Source organism: Scyliorhinus canicula, chromosome 2, assembly GCF_902713615.1.
Source record: "Scyliorhinus canicula chromosome 2, sScyCan1.1, whole genome shotgun sequence".
Classification (NCBI taxonomy): domain Eukaryota; kingdom Metazoa; phylum Chordata; class Chondrichthyes; order Carcharhiniformes; family Scyliorhinidae; genus Scyliorhinus; species Scyliorhinus canicula.
This window is the reverse complement of record NC_052147.1, coordinates 82,388,963-82,406,942: the sequence shown is the minus strand read 5'-3', so window position 1 is coordinate 82,406,942 and position 17,980 is coordinate 82,388,963. Positions and strand designations below refer to the sequence as shown.

Below are 17,980 nucleotides of genomic sequence, written 5' to 3'. Positions count from 1 at the left end.
AAGATTCAAAATAACCCAATCCCTGGTAGGTTCCTGAAAGTATGGTTCAAAGAAACTGTCCTAAGTACACTTGATAAACTCTTCCTCCAAGCCACCATTGCCAATTTGTTTTGACCAAGTGATGTGAAGATTGAAACTACCAGCGAATATTGTAGTCCAATTCTTGCAAGCCCCAACTATTTCTTGATGCATATTCTGTCCAACTGTAATTATTGGGTTGAGTAGATTAGGATTATTTTCGTTAGAAAGACGGAGGTTGAGGGGGGACCTCATTGAGGTCTACAAAATCATGAGAGGTATAGACAGGGTGGATAGCAAGAAGCTTTTTCCCCAGAGTGGGGACTCAATTATTAGGGGTCATGAGTTCAAGTTGAGAGGGAAAAAGTTTAAGGGAGATATGCATGGAAAGTTCTTTACGCAGAGGGTGGTGGGTGCCTGGAACGCATTGCCGGCGGAGGTGGTAGAGGCGGGCACGATAGCGGCATTTAAGATGTATCTATGAATGGGCAGGGAGCAGAGGGACACAGATCCTTAGAAAATAGGCAACAGTTTTAGATAGAGGATCTGGATCGGCACAGGCTTGGAGGGCCGAAGGGCCTGTTCCTGTGCTGTAATTTTTCTTTGTTCTTTGTTAGGAGGCCTACGAACTACTCCCACAGGAATCTCTTTCCTTTGCTATTTCTTATCTCTACCCAAACTGATTTTTATATCTTTATCTTCTCGATAAAGATAATTCCTCACTACTGCACTGATCCCATCCTCTATTAATAGAGCTAGCCCATCACCTTTTCCTTTCTGTCCTATCCTTTCAGAATATCAAATAACATTGACTGTTATTGTAGCCTTGACAACATTGGCTATAAATTACAGTTTTCAATGAGACAGGTTAAATAGTGCAAACAGTTGTGTTTTGCATTTATATAGCAGTAAATGAGAACATCTTATCATTATCATTCAATGACTTATTATTTTCAATCTACTGCACCTGCTGACATTTCAATAGCTTCCCTCAGCACTTTGTTACTTCTGTGTGTGCTTTGCTTTTAGCCTTCATTACCTTGCGAATTAGTTATTTTAATAATTCCCTAACTAATAGTGTCTAATTTGATGCAATTCTTAATGATTTCTGAGCCGATATTATGAACTTAACAAATTTGCCAAATTCTAGACAATTCAGAAACAAAAACAGATTCACTGAAACTCTGCTAGATACACACTCCCAAGAGAACCTAACTAAAATTGGCTGGATACAATCATTTTATAATTTACATAAATCGTTCTGGGTTCATCACTAATTCAGCCTTTTATGCAGTACTACTTACTGCTCTATTGTCTTTTTCTTAGCTAACATTGTATTATAGGACAGACATATTGCCAGTTTTCAAGGTTGAGGCTTCACATTGTTGCAAAATGTACACAATTAGAGCGTGAAGTTGTTGCTTGTAGAACGAGTGCATTCGAGGACAGCAATCACGGACTGCTTCACCATCACTGCCACCAATAAGAAGCAAATTTAAAAGGTTTAATCATCTGCTAATATTATTTTTAAACATTTTAATATCAGCAAGAACCAACATTGTTTTTCTTATGAACATTATAAATATAACCAGCATTTGGACATTTACTAATTCCGGATACTGGTATATCATTTATTATTCAACAATGGTTGCCTCCAATAATAGAGGAAATGTAGCAGAAATGTTTTAGCCACCACAGTAATGGTCAATATTTGCTTTCTGATCATTTTCTCCATTCTCAGACTGTTTGCAAAAACAACGGGCTGTTTTCCTATGCTATTCCAAACTGGTTTGGGATGTACAAGTTTATAAAGCCTTTAGCACAGAGGTTGTGCTCCTACAGCCAGATGACATGCAGTAGAACATGTTACAATTCCATAAACCTCGGCTTCCTCATCGATGGATCCAGCAGCGTTGGAGATGTCAATTTTCGCACCGTCCTAAGCTTCATCTCTGAAATTGTGAAGCCCTTTGATATTCATCAGATCGGTGCAAGAGTTGGTGCTGTTCAATTCACGTACAATCAGAGAACTGAATTTGATTTTGGTGAATATGTAACAAAGGACGCAGTGCTAAATGCGGTCAGTAACATCCGTTACTGGAGTGGTGGCACAGCAACTGGGGAAGCAATTACTTACACCACAAAGAATCTGTTTGGAAAATTGACGAACAACAATATAAACGTGCTGATTGTCATTACTGATGGCCAATCTTATGATGATGTTCGGGCTCCAGCGACTGTGGCACATCAATCAGGTAACTAATTTGTCTGGATAATAAAAACTTAATCACAGCTAAGATAGTTAGAATGGATATATGTGGTGCTACTTTTTTTAACAAAACATAAAATGCTCTTCAGTTTACACTTCACCCTCTTTGGGTTTCTGACACCATGTCATTCCCCAGCTGAAGGATAAAGCAGTCAGTGGTCTATTCTGAACAGTCAGTAGGAAGAGCTGCTTGGGTTTAATTATCTGCCAGTTTCTGTCCCTCTTCCTAGAAGTGACTCCTGTTCATATGGCTGATAGCAAGGATACATTTGTAAAATTCCTGTGGATGCCACTGTGAGCCAAGTTATCTATACTAGGTTAAAGTCCAACAGGTTTGTTTCGAATCACTTGTTTTCAGAGCGCAGCTCCTTCCTCAGGTAAATGAAGAGGTGGGTTCCATAAACACATATATAGACAAAGTCAATGATGAAAGACAGTACTGTGAATGCGAGTCTTTGCAGGTAATTAGGTCTTTACAGGTCCAGATGTTGCGACTGGAGAGAGGAATAATCACAGGTTGAAGAGGTGTGAATTGTCTCAAACCAGGACAGTTGGTAGGATTTTGCAATCCCAGGCCAGATGGTGGGGCGTGAATGTAATGCGACATGAATCCAAGGTCCCGGTTGAGGCCGTACTCACGTGTGCGGAACTTGGCTATCAGTTTCTGCTCGATGATTCTGCATTGTCGCGCGTCCTGAAGGCCGCCTTGGAGAATGCTTACCTGAAGATCAGAGGCTGAATGCCCTGAACTGCTGAAGTGTTCCCCGACTGGAAGGGAACCTTCCTGCCTGGTGATTGTCGCGCGATGTCCGTTCATCCGTTGTCGCAGCGTCTGCATGGTGTTGCCAATGTACCACGCTTCGGGACATCCTTTCCTGCAGCACGGTAGCATGGTGGTTAGCATAAATGCTTCACAGCTCCACGGTCCCAGGTTCGATTCCCGGCTGGGTCACTGTCTGTGCGGAGTCTGCACGTCCTCCCCCTGTGTGCGTGGGTTTCCTCCGGGTGCTCCGGTTTCCTCCCACAGTCCAAAGATGTGCGGGTTAGGTGGATTGGCCATGCTAAATTGCCCGTAGTGTCCTAAAAAGTAAGGTTAAGGGGGGGGGGGGGGGTTATTGGGTTACGGGTATAGGGTGAATACGTGGGTTTGAGTAGGGTGATCATGGCTCGGCACAACATCGAGGGCCGAAGGGCCTGTTCTGTGCTGTACTGTTCTATGTTCTATGTTCTATATGAGATAGACAATGTTGGCCGTGTTGCACGAGTATGCACTATGTACCTGGTGGGTGGTGGTCCCACGAGTAATGGTGGTACCCGTGTTTACGATTTGGCACATCTTGCAGAAGTTGTCATGGCAGGGATGTGTGGTGTCGTGGTCGCTGTTCTGCTGAAGGCTGGGTAGTTTGCTGCAAACAATGGTCTGTTTGAGGTTGCGCAGTTGTTTGAAGGCAAGTAGTGGGGGTGTAGGGATGACCTTTGCAAGATGTTCGTCTTCGTCGATGACATGTTGAAGGCTGCGAAGAATATATTGTAGTTTATCCGCTCTGGGGAAGTACTGGATGATGAAGGGTATTCTGTTGGTTGTATCCCGTGTAGGTTTTTTGCACTGGAGTGCTGAACTTGTGGCATTTGAGTGCAACAGTGAAAGTTTGGTGACTGAGGGAGTATAAGGGTTCATTTTTATTTAAAGTCTAGTATTTCTTTTATTTAGTTAATTAACTTAAAATTTGCTGTTTGGTCTATAAGGTGAACTTTGAATCAGCTTTAAACAAGGTTCTACTTGGACTTACTTGCAGCTGGAGCTTGTTAATTAGTTAATTGCATTAGGCCAGTTTTCAGAAGCTAGAGTCACAGTATAAATAGGAGCTAGTTACAGTGCAGACTTTGTTTGCACTGGAGTGCTGAGCTTGTGGCATTTGAGTGCTACAGTGAGAGTTTGGTGACTGAGGGAGTGCTGAGCTTGTGGCATTTGAGTGCTACAGTGAGAGTTTGGTGACTGAGGGAGTATAAGGGTTCATTTTTATTTAACGTCTAGTATTTCTTTTATTTAGTTAATTAACTTAAAAGTTGCTGTTTGGTCTATAAGAAGGTGAATTTTGAATCAGCTTTAAACAAGGTTCTACTTGGACTTACTTGCAGCTGGAGCTTGTTAATTAGTTAATTGCATTAGGCCAGTTTTCAGAAGCTAGAGTCACAGTATAAATAGGAGCTAGTTACAGTGCAGACTTTGTTTGCACTGGAGTGCTGAGCTTGTGGCATTTGAGTGCTACAGTGAGAGTTTGGTGACTGAGGGAGTGCTGAGCTTGTGGCATTTGAGTGCTACAGTGAGAGTTTGGTGACTGAGGGAGTGCTGAACTTGTGGCATTTGAGTGCTACAGTGAGAGTTTGGTGACTGAGGGAGTTAGGTGAGGAGGGAGTAAGGTGCTCCTTACATTTCATTTCCTATATTTATCAAAGAGCGTGAAGGGAGCCAGGAGTTTAAAGTACAGCTGACTGGAAGTAGAGTCGGAGGGTGGAGGTCCAGTTGGTCCAAGGGGCAGCTAATTCTGTAAAGTAAGAGGGGATGGAGGCTAGGGGAGTTGCATGCTCCTCCTGTAGGATGTGGGTGGTGAGGGAAACCACTGGTGTCCCCGCTGACTATACCTGCGGGAAGTGCACCCAACTCCAGCTCCTCAGAGACCGTGTTAAGGTACTGGAGCTGGATGAACTTCGGATCATCCGGGAGGCAGAGGGGGTTATAGAGAAGAGTTACAGGGAGGTAGCCACACCAAAGGTACTGGACAAGAGTAGCTGGGTTACAGTCAGGGGAAAGAAAACTAACAGGCAGACAGTGCAGGGATCCCTCGTGGCCGTTCCCCTTCAAAACAAGTATACCGTTTTGGATGCTGTTGGGGGGGATGACCTACCGGGGAAGGCCCCAGCGGCCAGGTCTCTGGCACTGAGTCTGGCTCTGGGGCTCAGAAGGGAAGGGGGGAGCATAGAAAAGCAATAGTAATAGGAGATTCAATGGTTAGGGGGATAGATAGGCGATTCTGTGGTCGCGAGCGAGACTCCCGAAAGGTATGTTGCCTCTCGGGTGCCAGGGCCAGGGATGTCTCGGATCGTGTCTTCAGGATCCTGAAGGGGGAGGGTGAGCAGCCAGAAGTCATGGTGCACATTGGTACCAACGATGTAGGTAGGAAAAAGAGTGTGGAGGTAATAAACAAGTTTAGGGAGTTAGGCTGGAAGTTAAAGGCCAGGACAGACAGAGTTGTCATCTCTGGTTTGTTGCCGGTGCCACGTGATAGCGAGGCTAGGAATAGGGAGAGAGTGCAGTTGAACACGTGGCTGCAGGAATGGTGTAGGAGGGAGGGCTTCAGGTATTTGGATAATTGGAGCGCATTCTGGGGAAGGTGGGACCTGTACAAGCAGGACGGGTTGCATCTGAACCAGAGGGGCACCAATATCCTGGGGGGGGGAGGTTTTCTAAGTACTCTTCGGGAGGGTTTAAACTAATTTGGCAGGGGAATGGGAACCGGATCTGTAGTCCAGCAACTAAGGAAGACGATAGTCAGGACGCCAAAGCACGTAGTGATGCAGTGGGGAAGGTAACAATGACAAAGGAGAGTACTTGCAGGTAAGGAGATGGGTTGAAGTGTGTATACTTTAATGCAAGAAGCATCAGGAATAAGGTGGGTGAACTTAAGGCATGGATCGGTACTTGGGACTACGATGTGGTGGCCATCACGGAAACTTGGATAGAAGAGGGGCAGAAATGGTTGTTGGAGGTCCCTGGTTATAGATGTTTCAACAAGATTAGGGAGGATGGTAAAAGAGGTGGGGGGGGGGGGGGGGGGTGGCATTGTTAATTAGAGATAGTATAACAGCTGCAGAAAGGCAGTTCGAGGGGGATCTGCCTACTGAGGTAATATGGGTTGAAGTCAGAAATAGGAAAGGAGCAGTCACCTTGTTGGGAGTTTTCTATAGGCCCCCCAATAGCAGCAGAGATGTGGAGGAACAGATTGGGAAACAGATTTTGGAAAGGTGTAGAAGTCACAGGGTAGTAGTCATGGGTGACTTTAACTTCCCAAACATTGAGTGGAAACTCTTTAGATCAAATAGTTTGGATGGGGTAGTGTTTGTGCAGTGTGTCCAGGAAGATTTTCTAACATAGTATGTAGATTGTCTGACCAGAGGGGAGGCCATATTGGATTTAGTACTTGGTAATGAACCAGGGCAGGTGATAGATTTGTTAGTGTGGGAGCATTTTGGAGGTAGTGACCACAATTCTGTGACTTTTACTTTAGTTATAGAGAGGGATAGGTGCGTGCAACAGGGCAAGGTTTATAATTGGGGGAAGGGTAAATACAATGCTGTCAGACAAGAATTGAAGTGCAGAAGTTGGGAACATAGGCTGTCAGGGAAGGACACAAGTGAAATGTGGAACTTGTTCAAGGAACAGGTACTGCGTGTCTTTGATATGTATGTCCCTGTCAGGCAGGGAAGAGATGGTCGAGTGAGGGAACCATGGTTGACAAGAGAGGTTGAATGTCTTGTTAAAAGGAAGAAGGAGACTTATGTAAGGCTGAAGAAACAAGGTTCGGACAGGGCGCTGGAGGGATACAAGATAGCCAGGAGGGAACTGAAGAAAGGGATTAGGAGAGCTAAGAGAGGGCATGAAAAATCTTTGGTGGGTAGGATCAAGGAAAACCCCAAGGCCTTTTACACATATGTGAGAAATATGAGAATGACTAGAGCGAGGGTAGGTCCGATTATGGGCAGTAGCGGAAGATTGTGTATTGAGTCTGAAGAGACAGGAGATGTCTTGAACAAGTCTTTTTCTTCAGTATTTACAAACGAGAGGGGCCATATTGTTGGAGAGGACAGCGTGAAGCAGACTGATAAGCTTGAGGAGATACTTGTCAGGAAGGAAGATGTGTTGCGCGTTTTGAAAAATCCAAGGATTCTATGGGAAGCAAGAAATGAAATTGCAGAGCCGTTGGCAATGATCTTTTCGTCCTCGCTGTCAACAGGGGTGGTACCAGAGGATTGGAGAGTGGCGAATGTCGTGCCCCGGTTCAAAAAAGGGAATAGGGATAACCCTGGGAATTACAGGCCAGTTAGTCTTACTTCGGTGGTAGGCAAAGTAATGGAAAGGGTACTGAGGGATAGGATTTCTGAGCATCTGGAAAGGCATTGCTTGATTAGGGATAGTCAGCACGGATTTGTGAGGGGTAGGTCTTGCCTTACAAGTCTTATTGACTTCTTTGAGGAGGTGACCAAGCATGTGGATGAAAGTAAAGCAGTGGATGCAGTGTACATGGATTTTAGTAAGGCATTTGATAAGGTTCCCCATGGTAGGCTTATGCAGAAAGTAAGGAGGCATGGGATAGTGGGAAATTTGGCCAGTTGGATTACAAACTGGCTAACCGATAGAAGACAGAGAGTGGTGGTGGATGGCAAATATTCAGCCTGGAGCCCAGTTATCAGTGGCGTACCGCAGGGATCAGTTCTGGGTCCTCTGCTGTTTGTGATTTTCATTAACGACTTGGATGAGGGAGTTGAAGGGTGCGTCAGTAAATTTGCAGATGATACGAAGATTGGTGGAGTTGTGGATAGTGAGGAGGGCTGTTGTCGGCTTCAAAGAGACATAGAATGCAGAGCTGGGCTGAGAAGTGGCAGATGGAGTTTAACCCTGAAAAGTGTGAGGTTGTCCATTTTGGAAGGACAAATATGAATGCGGAATACAGGGTTAATGGTAGGGTTCTTGGCAATGTGGAGGAGCAGAGAGATATTGGGGTCTATGTTCATAGAGATCTTTGAAAGTTGCCACTCAAGTGGATAGAGCTGTGAAGAAGGCCTATGGTGTGCTAGCGTTCATTAGCAGAGGGATTGAATTTAACAGCCTTGAGGTGATGATGCAGCTGTACAAAACCTTGGTAAGGCCACATTTGGAGTACTGTGGGCAGTTCTGGTCACCTCATTTTACAAAGGATGTGGAAGCTTTGGAAAAGGTGCAAAGGAGATTTACCAGGATGTTGCCTGGAATGGAGAGTAGGTCATCCGAGGAAAGGTTGAGGGTGCTAGGCCTTTTCTCATTAGAACGGAGAAGGGTGAGGGGCGACTTGATAGAGGTTTATAAGATGATCAGGGGAATAGATAGAGTAGACAGTCAGAGACTTTTTCCCTGGGTGGAACACACCATTACAAGGGGACATAAATTTAAGATAAATGGTGGAAGATATAGAGGGGATGTCAGAGGTAGGTTCTTTACCCAGAGAGTAGTGGGGGCATGGAATGCACTGCCTGTGGAAGTAGTTGAGTCAGAAACGTTAGGGACCTTCAAGCGGCTATTGGATAGGTACATGGATTAGGGTAGAATAATGGAGTGTAGGTTAACTTCTTAAGGGCAGCACAGTAGCATTGTGGATAGCACAATTGCTTCACAGCTCCAGGGTCCCAAGTTCGATTTCGACTTGGGTCGCTGTCTGTGTGGAGTCTGCACATCCTCCCCGTGTCTGTGTGGGTTTCCTCCGGGTGCTCCGGTTTCCTCTCACAGTCCAAAGATGTGCAGGTTGGGTGGATTGGCCATGATAAATTGTCCAAAATTCTATGATTAACCTAGGACAAAAGTTTGGCGCAACATCGTGGGCCGAAGGGCCTGTTCTGTGCTGTATTTCTCTATCTCTATGTCTTCTGAGAAGGTCAGTGCGGTTTTTTGCTGTGGTGCGTCGGAACTGTTCATCGATGAGTCGGCACCGTATACCACGCTCCAAACGCTAGTGATTTGAAACAAACCCGTTGGACTTTAACCTGATGCCACATCAGTATTACTAAATGTTTAGGTTGAACAATTAGTGATAAAATCACAGCTCTGGTGTACCTCTATTGATTTTTGTGTTCTTTTCAAGGGCCGGTGTAGGCTGGATGGGCTGAATGGTCTCCTTCTGCACTGTAAATTCTATGACCTATGGTCTATGAATAATTACATTCAGCTGGAATGTAGACTTAACAAGTTGTCTAATACAAGAGAAATAAATAAATAAAACTTTTTTAATAAATGTTTTTTATTGGGTTTTTCGAACATAGTATATTTACAGGTATACACAAATAAGAGAAAGAGAAAAAAATGAGAAGATAATACAGACAAGATGTAAACAAAATGCTACATAATTAGCAAAATCACGTAAATAGAAAGTTTAAAAAAAACCAAGGTGTTGGTAAAAACTGGGGAAGTGTGTGTATACATCGAGGTACTGGAGAGACAATTGCAGTATACTTGTATACGTGTCTTGTGTATTCTTCCGTTTTTTTAAAACAAAGAGAGTACATACAACATTAGTAATACGAAACAGATCTGGGTGGGAGTGGGGGGGGGGGGGGGGGGGGGGGGGGGACGCCCCTTATGTTGCTTGTTTCTCCAGGTCGGCTGTTGTGTGTTTGCCTCTGCTTCGGCCGTTTGTCTTTTCTTCCTCCTGTGCTTTCTTACTCTCTGTTGCTGTGTTTGTCATGTTCGTTGTCATTTTCTGTGTTCTCCTTCCAGTTTGTGTCCCCTCGTCTTTCCTTCCCCCTCTGCCTCTATTGTTCTTTTCCCCCTGGTCTACCTTCCTCCCCCCCCCCCCCCCTCCCTCTGCAGCTCACCTTTCTTTTCTATTGTGTTTAGCTACCCCTTCCTGCATTGATTTCCCCCCCACCCCCCAGGTCTTTCCCACCTTCCTTCTCTCGTGTTTTGGCTACCCCAATTATTAAGTAAGGTGTTCTTTCAAGGGCCAGTGTAGACTCGATGGGCTGAATGGTCTCCTTCTGCACTGTGAATTCTATGATCTATGAATAATATGGCCACAAACAGGCCCATGTTCGGAAGAAGCCATCATCCGATCCTCGGATGGCTAATTTGATTTTCTCCATTTTGAGAGATTTTGATAGGTCGAACAGCCAGTCTGCAGCTTTGAGTGGTGCTGCTGACCGCCAGCCGAACAGCATTCTACGGCTAGTGATCAGGGAGGCTAAGGCAAGGGTGTCGGCCTTCCTCCCTCTGATGAAATCTGGCTGTTCTGATATCCCGAAGACGGCCACTTTCTGGCACGGCTCTACCTTCATCCCCACCACTTTGGCTCGAAGAATGCTGTCCAGTACCCAGTAAGTCTGGGGCAAGACCAGAACATGTGGGTGTGGTTGGTCAGGCCTCTTTGGCACCGTTCACATCTGTCCTCCATCTCCGGGAAGAACCTGCTCATTCGGGTTCTTGTTAAGTGGGCTCTATGCACCACTTTTAGTTGCGTTAGGTTGAGTCTTGCACACGTGGAGGTGGAGTTGACCCTGTGCAGGGCTTCACTCCAGAGTCCCCACCCTATTTTGAGCCAGAGGTCTTCCTCCCATTTTTTCTCGTTGCGTTCAGGCCCTCTCTCCCAGTTGTTCGTACATGTTGCTACAGTTTCCTTTACCTAGACTTTTTGAGTCAAGTAACTCCTCAAGTAGTGTCTGTCGTGGGTATGTCCTTGTCTCCCCCCGCGGTACAGGGGGAATTTGTTCCTGTCCATCCTGCTCTTTTTGTTTTGGTGAAACCTGCGCTCCGCCGCCTTATGCGCCGTATGGCTCGTCCGAGTGTGGTCGTCCCTGGCCCCTTCTACGCCTGGTGTCTGTTCTGTTCTGCCTCTAGCTTGATTTCCTTCGGGCATTTTTCCTTCTACTTCCCTCACTTCTTCCTTTCTCTATTCTATTAAGGTTGGGGAATGGATTGCTGCGTCTTTTTGGCAAATTATGTTGAAAAGTGGCTGTTTTTCGAGTCCACAGGAGGAGAGTCACCTAACGTGCGACTGCTTAGCACATCGTCATCACCGGATGTCCTAAATAAAACATTTTAATCATTTTGTATTGAATAAGGAGACAAATTAGCATTTTGAGAGGCTGCTTGGGAAAATATGATGATGAAAGAAAACCTGCTTTTATACAATGTCTTAAAAGAGCTTTGGGTGATATAAGATATAGGAGAAGTAGGCCACTCAGCCCATCGAGTCTGCTCCGCCATTCTTGATTAATGGGGAGAAGGCAGCAGAATGGGGATGAGAAAAATATCAGCCATGATTGAATGGCGAGCAGACTCGATAGGCAGAGTGGCCTAATTCTGCTCCTATGTCTTATCATAGAATTTACAGTGCAGAAGGAGGCCATTCGGCCCATCGAGTCTGCACTGGCTTTTGGAAAGAGCACCCTACCCAAGGTCAACACCTCCACCCTATCCCCATAACCCAGTAACCCCACCCAACACTAAGGGCAATTTTGGACACTTAAGGGCAATTTATCATGGCCAATCCACCTAACCTGCACATCTTTGGACTGTGGGAGGAAACCGGAGCACCCGGAGGAAACCCACGCACACACAGGGAGGATGTGCAGACTCCGCACAGACAGTGACCCAAGCCAGAATCAAACCTGGGACCCTGGAACTGTGAAGCATTTGTGCTATCCACAATGCTACCGTGCTGCCCTTATGGTCTTAATGAGATCATGGCTGATCAGAGAATCCTCAACTCCACTTTCCTGCCTCATCCCAATAGCATTTGATTTCCTTGCTGATTAAAAATCTGTCCATCTCAGCCTTGAACATACTTAATGGCCAAGCAGCTACAGCAATCTGTGGTAAAGAATTCCACAGATTCACTACCCTCAGAATGAATTTCTCATCTGTCTTAAAAGGCCAACCTCTTAGTCTGAGATTATGCCCTCTGGTCCTAGACTCTCCCTGGGACCAGGGGAAACATCCACACAGCATCTACCCTGCCAAGCCCCCTGAGAATCCTCTATGTCTCAATGAGGTCACGTTTCATTCTTCTAAACTCTATTAGGTATAGACCCAATCTATTCAACCTCTCCTCATGAAAAAAAAGTCCCTCCATACCTGGACTGAATGAACCTTCTTTGGACTGCCTCCAGTTAGTCTAGGCGTAGTCTGACTAATGCCTTGTATAGTTTTAGTAGGACTTCTCTATTTTTATACTCCATTCCCTTTGAAATAAATGGCCACATTCCCATTTGCCTTCCCAATTACCTGCTGAACTTGCAGGCTAGATTTTTGTGATTTATGCACAAGGACCCGTAAATCCCTTTTGATCTGCAGCTTTCTGCAGCCTTTCTCCATTTAAATAATGTTCTGCTCCTTTACTCTTCCTACCATAGTGCATACCTTCACATTATATCCTATCTGCCAAGTTTTTGGCCACTCGCTTAAGATGCCTGTATCCTTCTGTGGACTCTGTCATCCACACCATTCATGTGTCATCTGTGAACCTGGCAACAGTGCATTCACTTCCCCATATAAGTCATTAATATATGTTATAAATAATAATAGCTCCAGTATGGATCCCTGTGACACTCCACTAGTTACAGTTTGCCATCCTGAAAAAGCTCCTCTTATCCCAACTCTCAGTAGCCAATCCTCTATCCAATCATGCTATTATAAGACCCAATACCATAGGCTTTTATTTCATTAAGTCGCCTTTTGTGTGGTACCTTACAAAATGCTTTTTGGAAATCCAAGTACATTACATCTACAGGTTTCCTTTCATCTATCCTGCTCAATACCACCTCAAAAAATCTAATAAATTTGTCAGGCATAATTTTCCCCTTCGTGAAGCCATGCTGACTCTGCTTGATTATATGCTGCATTTCTAAATGCTCTGCTATTACATCCTTGATAATCGAATCTTAACACTGCCCCAATTATGGAAATTAAGCTAACTGGCTTACAGTTGCTTGCTTTTTGTCTCACTCCCTTTTTGGGAGTTTTCCAGTTCTCGGGGACTTTTCCAGAATTTAAGGATTCTTGGAAGATTACTACCAATGCATCCACTATCTCTGTATCGACTTTTTTCAATACCCTGGGCTGCAACCCATCAGATCCAGGGAACTTATCGGCCTTTAGACCCATTAGTTTCCCTAGTACTGTTTCCCTAGTGATTGTTGTATTTATTTCCTCCCCCCTTCTGCCCTTGATTATTTAGTATTTTTGGAATGTTATTAGTGTCTTCAACCATGAACACTGACACAAATTAGTTGTTTATCTCCTCTGCCATTTCCTGGTTCCCCATTATTATTTCTCCAGTCTCGTTCTCTAAGAGGCCTATGTTTACTTTGATGTGGAGATGCCGGCGTTAGACTGGGGTGGGCACAGTAAGAAGTCTGACAACACCAGGTGAAAGTCCAACAGATTTGTTTTGATTCACTAGCTTTCAGAGCACTGCTCCTTCGGAAGGAACTGTGCTCCGAAAGCCAATGAATCGAAACAAACCTGTTGGACTTTAACCTGGTGTTGTCAGACTTCTTACTATGTTTACTTTGGCCTCTCTTCATATATGTGTGTGCATATATAGATATATATTTAAAGAAACTCTTGCTGTCCATTTTTATATGCCTTGCTAGTTTACCCTTGTAGATCATTTCCACAGAACCATAGAATTGCTGCAGTGCAGAAGGAGGTCATTTAGGCCACGAGTCTGCACCAACCCTCTGAAAGCATCCGACCTAGGCCTGCTCCCCTGCCGATCCCTGTAACTCCACCTAGCCATTGGACTGTGGGAGGAAACCGGAGCACCCAGAGGAAACCCATGCAGACACGGAAAGAATGTGAAAGCTCCACATAGACAGGCTGGAAATGCATCCAAGTCCCTGCGACTGTGAGGCAGCAGTACTAACCACTGTGCCACCATGCCTCACATTTCTTGGTCATCTTTTGTTGGTTTATAAATCTTTCCCAATCCTCTGACTTACCACAAATCTTTGCCACATTATATACATGCTTTTCTTTCAGTTTAATACTATCCTTCATTTCCTTGGTTAACCTCAATTGATTTATCCCCTTCTTAGAATCCTTCTTCCTCACTGGGATATATCTTTTACTATCTTCATTATTTTCAAAATCATCTGCTATTGGTGATCAACACTCTTTCCTGCTAAACGCCTTTCCCAATCCATTTCAGCCAACTCTGCCCTCATTCCTTTGTAATTACCTTTAAATCATAGAATTTACAGTGCAGAAGGAGGCCATTCGGTCCATCGAGTCCGCACCGGCCCTTGGAAAATAGCACCTTATTTAAGCCCACACCTGCACCTTATCCCTATAACCCAGTAACCCCACCTAACCTCTTTGGATACTAAGGGAAATTTATTATGGCCAATCCACCTAACCTGCACATCTTTGGACTGTGGGAGGAAACCAGAGCACCCGGAGGAAACCCACACAGACGTGCAGACTCCACACAGACAGTGACCCAGCCAGGAATCGAACCTGGGACCCTGAAGCTGTGAAGCAACTGTGCTACTGTGCTGCCCATGTAGCACAGTTGTTTTTGATCCAAGTTTCTCACTCTCAAATTGAATGTCAAATCATTCCATGTTATGGTCACATCTGAGAGGATCTATTTCTCTGGAATTGTTTATTAAACCTGCCTCATTACACATTACGAAATCCAAACTAGCCTGATCCCTGGTTGGATCCACAACATATTATTCTAGGAAATTGTTCCAAAAACAATCTATGACTTCTTCCTCGTGGCTACCTCTGCCAGTTTGACTTTTTCCAATCCACATGAAGATTAAAGTCACACAATAAAAATACTGCCTTTTCTACATGTCTTTGTCCTCTACAGATGTAGTCTCCATCCTACAGTATAGCTACTGTCACGGGGCTATAGGTTACTCCCACCCGTGTCTTCTTCCCCTTGTTATTTCTTACCTCCACCCATATGGATTCTACATCTTCCAGTCTAGGATAATTTCTTGCTATTGTATTTATTCCACCTCGTACTAACAAAGCCACCCCACCACCCTTTCCTTCCTTTTTAAAAATAAATTTAAAGTACCGAATTATTTTTTTCCAATTAAGGGGCAATTTAGTGTGGCCAATCCACCTACCCTGCACATCTTTGGCATTGTGGGGGCGAAACCCACACAAACACGCGGAGAATATGCAAATTCCACACGGACCGTGACCCAGGGCCGGGATCAAACCTGGGACCTCAGCGCCGTGAGGAAGCAGTGCTAACCCACTGCGCCACTGTGCTGCCCACCCATTCCTTCCTGCCTGTCCTTACGAAAAGTCACATACAACATACGGTGCGGAAGGAGGCCATTCGGCCCATCGAGTCTGCACCGACCCACTTAAGCCCTCACTTCCACTCTATCCCCGTAACCCAATAACCCCTCCTAACCTTTTTGGACACTAAGGGCAATTTAGTATGGCCAATCCACCTAACCTGCAAGTCTTTGGACTGTGGGAGGAAACCGGAGCACCCGGAGGAAACCCACACAGTCACAGGGAGAATGTGCAGACTCCGCACAGACAGTGATCCAGTGGGGAATAGAATCTAAGACCCTGGTGCTGTGAAGCCACCTGTGCTACCGCGCTGCCCACATACCACTGACTATGTAGTTTTGATCTCCCTGAAAACACGTCTCTCAAATGGCTGTAAGATCATACCCATTAATCTTAATCTGAGCCATTAATTCATTTATTTTCTGCCATTTCATGTATTTAAGTAAAGAGACATTAAGTTTTCCATTTTACCATTTTTTCCCTTTTTTAACCCTATTTGTTGCTTTTTTAATGTTTGTACATTTTGTCCCTTCCTGTCACACTCTGGGCATCAATACCTAAATAGCTACCTTGTAATGTTGCCATAACCTTTTGCTTTTTGCAAGAACACTGATCCTAACAGTTCAGGTGTAGACCGTCCAAATGGTACAGCCCCCACTTTCTCCAGTACTGATGCCAGTGCCCCATGAACCAAAACCCACGTCGCCCACAACAGTTTGACCCACGTATTCATCGCTCTAATTTTATGTACCCTATGCCAATTTGCATGCAGCTCAGTAATAATCCAGTGGAATAATCCAATAACCGTGGGAGGTTCTGTTTAATTCATTGCCCAACTCCTCGAGCTCTCTGTGTTGAACTTCTCTTCTCATTTTATCCATGTTGTTGGTGCCTACATGGACCACGACAATGGGATCTTCCCCCTGCGCTGCAAGTTCCCCTCCAGCCCAGAACAGATGTAAAGCCCTGAATGCTGGCACCAGTCTGGCAAGAACCTTTTGGACTCTTGATCCTGGCTAAAGGGAACAGTGTCTATTCTCCTAACTATACTATCCCAATTACCACTTCTCCCTCCACTTAAATGACTCCTTGTATCACGGTGCAATGGTCAATTTGCACATACTCCCTATAGTCCCCACTCTCATCCACACAGGGAGCAAGAATCCCAAACCTGTTGGAAAAGGGCAGGAGCTGAGCCTCCTGCAGTGCTATCTCTTGGATCCCTCTTGGAGTATGATGACGGTCAGTGGTTTTGGTCATTGCCAAATGTAAACAGAATGAAATTCAATAAAATAGAATTTGTTCACAGTGGCGTTCAGAAGCTACGTGTCACAAGGAGACACATTAACTCATCAGTCAGCAGCATTCTATGCAATAAAGCACATTTCCTTTCAATCCACACCAGAATCCAAAAATTGAGCAATTCAAGTTGGCACCAACTTGGACATCACAAGGAGATGAAAGGTTATCGGGATGGGTGGGACTGTGGAGTTGAGTTTACAATCAGTTCAGCCATTACCTTGTTGAATGTTGGAACAGACTTGGGGAGAGGTGGGGGGGGGGGGGGGGGGATTTGAATGTCCTTTTCCTGCTCATAACTTGAATGTTCAAATCAACCCCCGAGGAGGTTTATGCACAGAACCTAATGTAATATAGAGTTTGCTTTTCAACAAATTGTCTTAGGAATTTATGATTTTCTGCATTTTGTTTTAGGTACCATAATATATTCAGTTGGAATTTCATGGGCAATGCAAAATGAACTTGAGGCAATGGCTTCAGAACCCAAAGATTCACATAAATTCTTTGTGAGAGATTTCCCGATGGTCAACAAGATTGTGCCGGATATCCACAAAGGCATTTGCAAAGATTATTTGGCAGCAACAAAGTGATCCAGCAGCTACCATGTGTCTTGATATTCAAAAGGGAATGAACTGGCTCTCGCCAGCAACATACTTAGACCTCTTACGACAATACTAACAAACATGCTGGTGCAGTATTTTGCAGAAATCTAGGCCTGAATATTAACATATAGTACTGCATGTGCTATTTCTCCTACTTTACAAATTATTCAAAATTAAACCAGGAATGGAAATGCTTAGTTTATATGACAGTATGTAGGAAGAGAAGCTTTTATAATTGGAGCTTGTATTGTGTAAGGATCAAGGTATTGCATGTTTGAGAAAAATGATTCATTAAGAGTGTGTTTTGAAAAACATAGTTTTGGCCATTTGATTTCAGTGACATGTAACCTCAGTTAAAGGCTCTATACATAAAATGACTTGATTAAAATGTATTTAATGTGTCCTTATTGTCTCTAAGCTAATTAACAAATACTTTAAAGTTTGAATTAAATTACACTTAAATTTGATTAAGGAAGTGGATATTTATTTTTATAATGGGTCCAGTCCTAGATAATTTAGCTATTTTCCCCACATTGTTGGTTTTCATTGATATGGAAATTTATCAGCAAAAGTTAAAGTGCAGAAGAAAAACTGGAATCAATCCCGAGCATTTTTTGTTTCATGCTAATTTCGAGCAGAAAACCAACAAACGGTTGTCAACTGCCCTAGCAGCCTCGGACATACGCGTACATGTCACAGCCTCTGAAGTCAGATCGGCCTCTG

General features: G+C 44.4%; 1 protein-coding gene across 1 annotated transcript in view; it reads left to right on the top strand.

Annotated features, from left to right (window-relative positions):
- coch (coagulation factor C homolog, cochlin (Limulus polyphemus)) overlaps positions 1-17,658 on the top strand; it is a 147,760-nt gene extending 130,102 nt beyond the window's left edge. Inside the window, 2 exon segments of the mRNA XM_038781460.1 lie at positions 1,760-2,273; positions 17,070-17,658. Of these exon segments, the coding sequence (XP_038637388.1) occupies positions 1,760-2,273; positions 17,070-17,245 (690 nt within the window). The 3' untranslated portion in view covers positions 17,246-17,658.
- Positions 17,659-17,980: the final 322 nt, after the last annotated feature.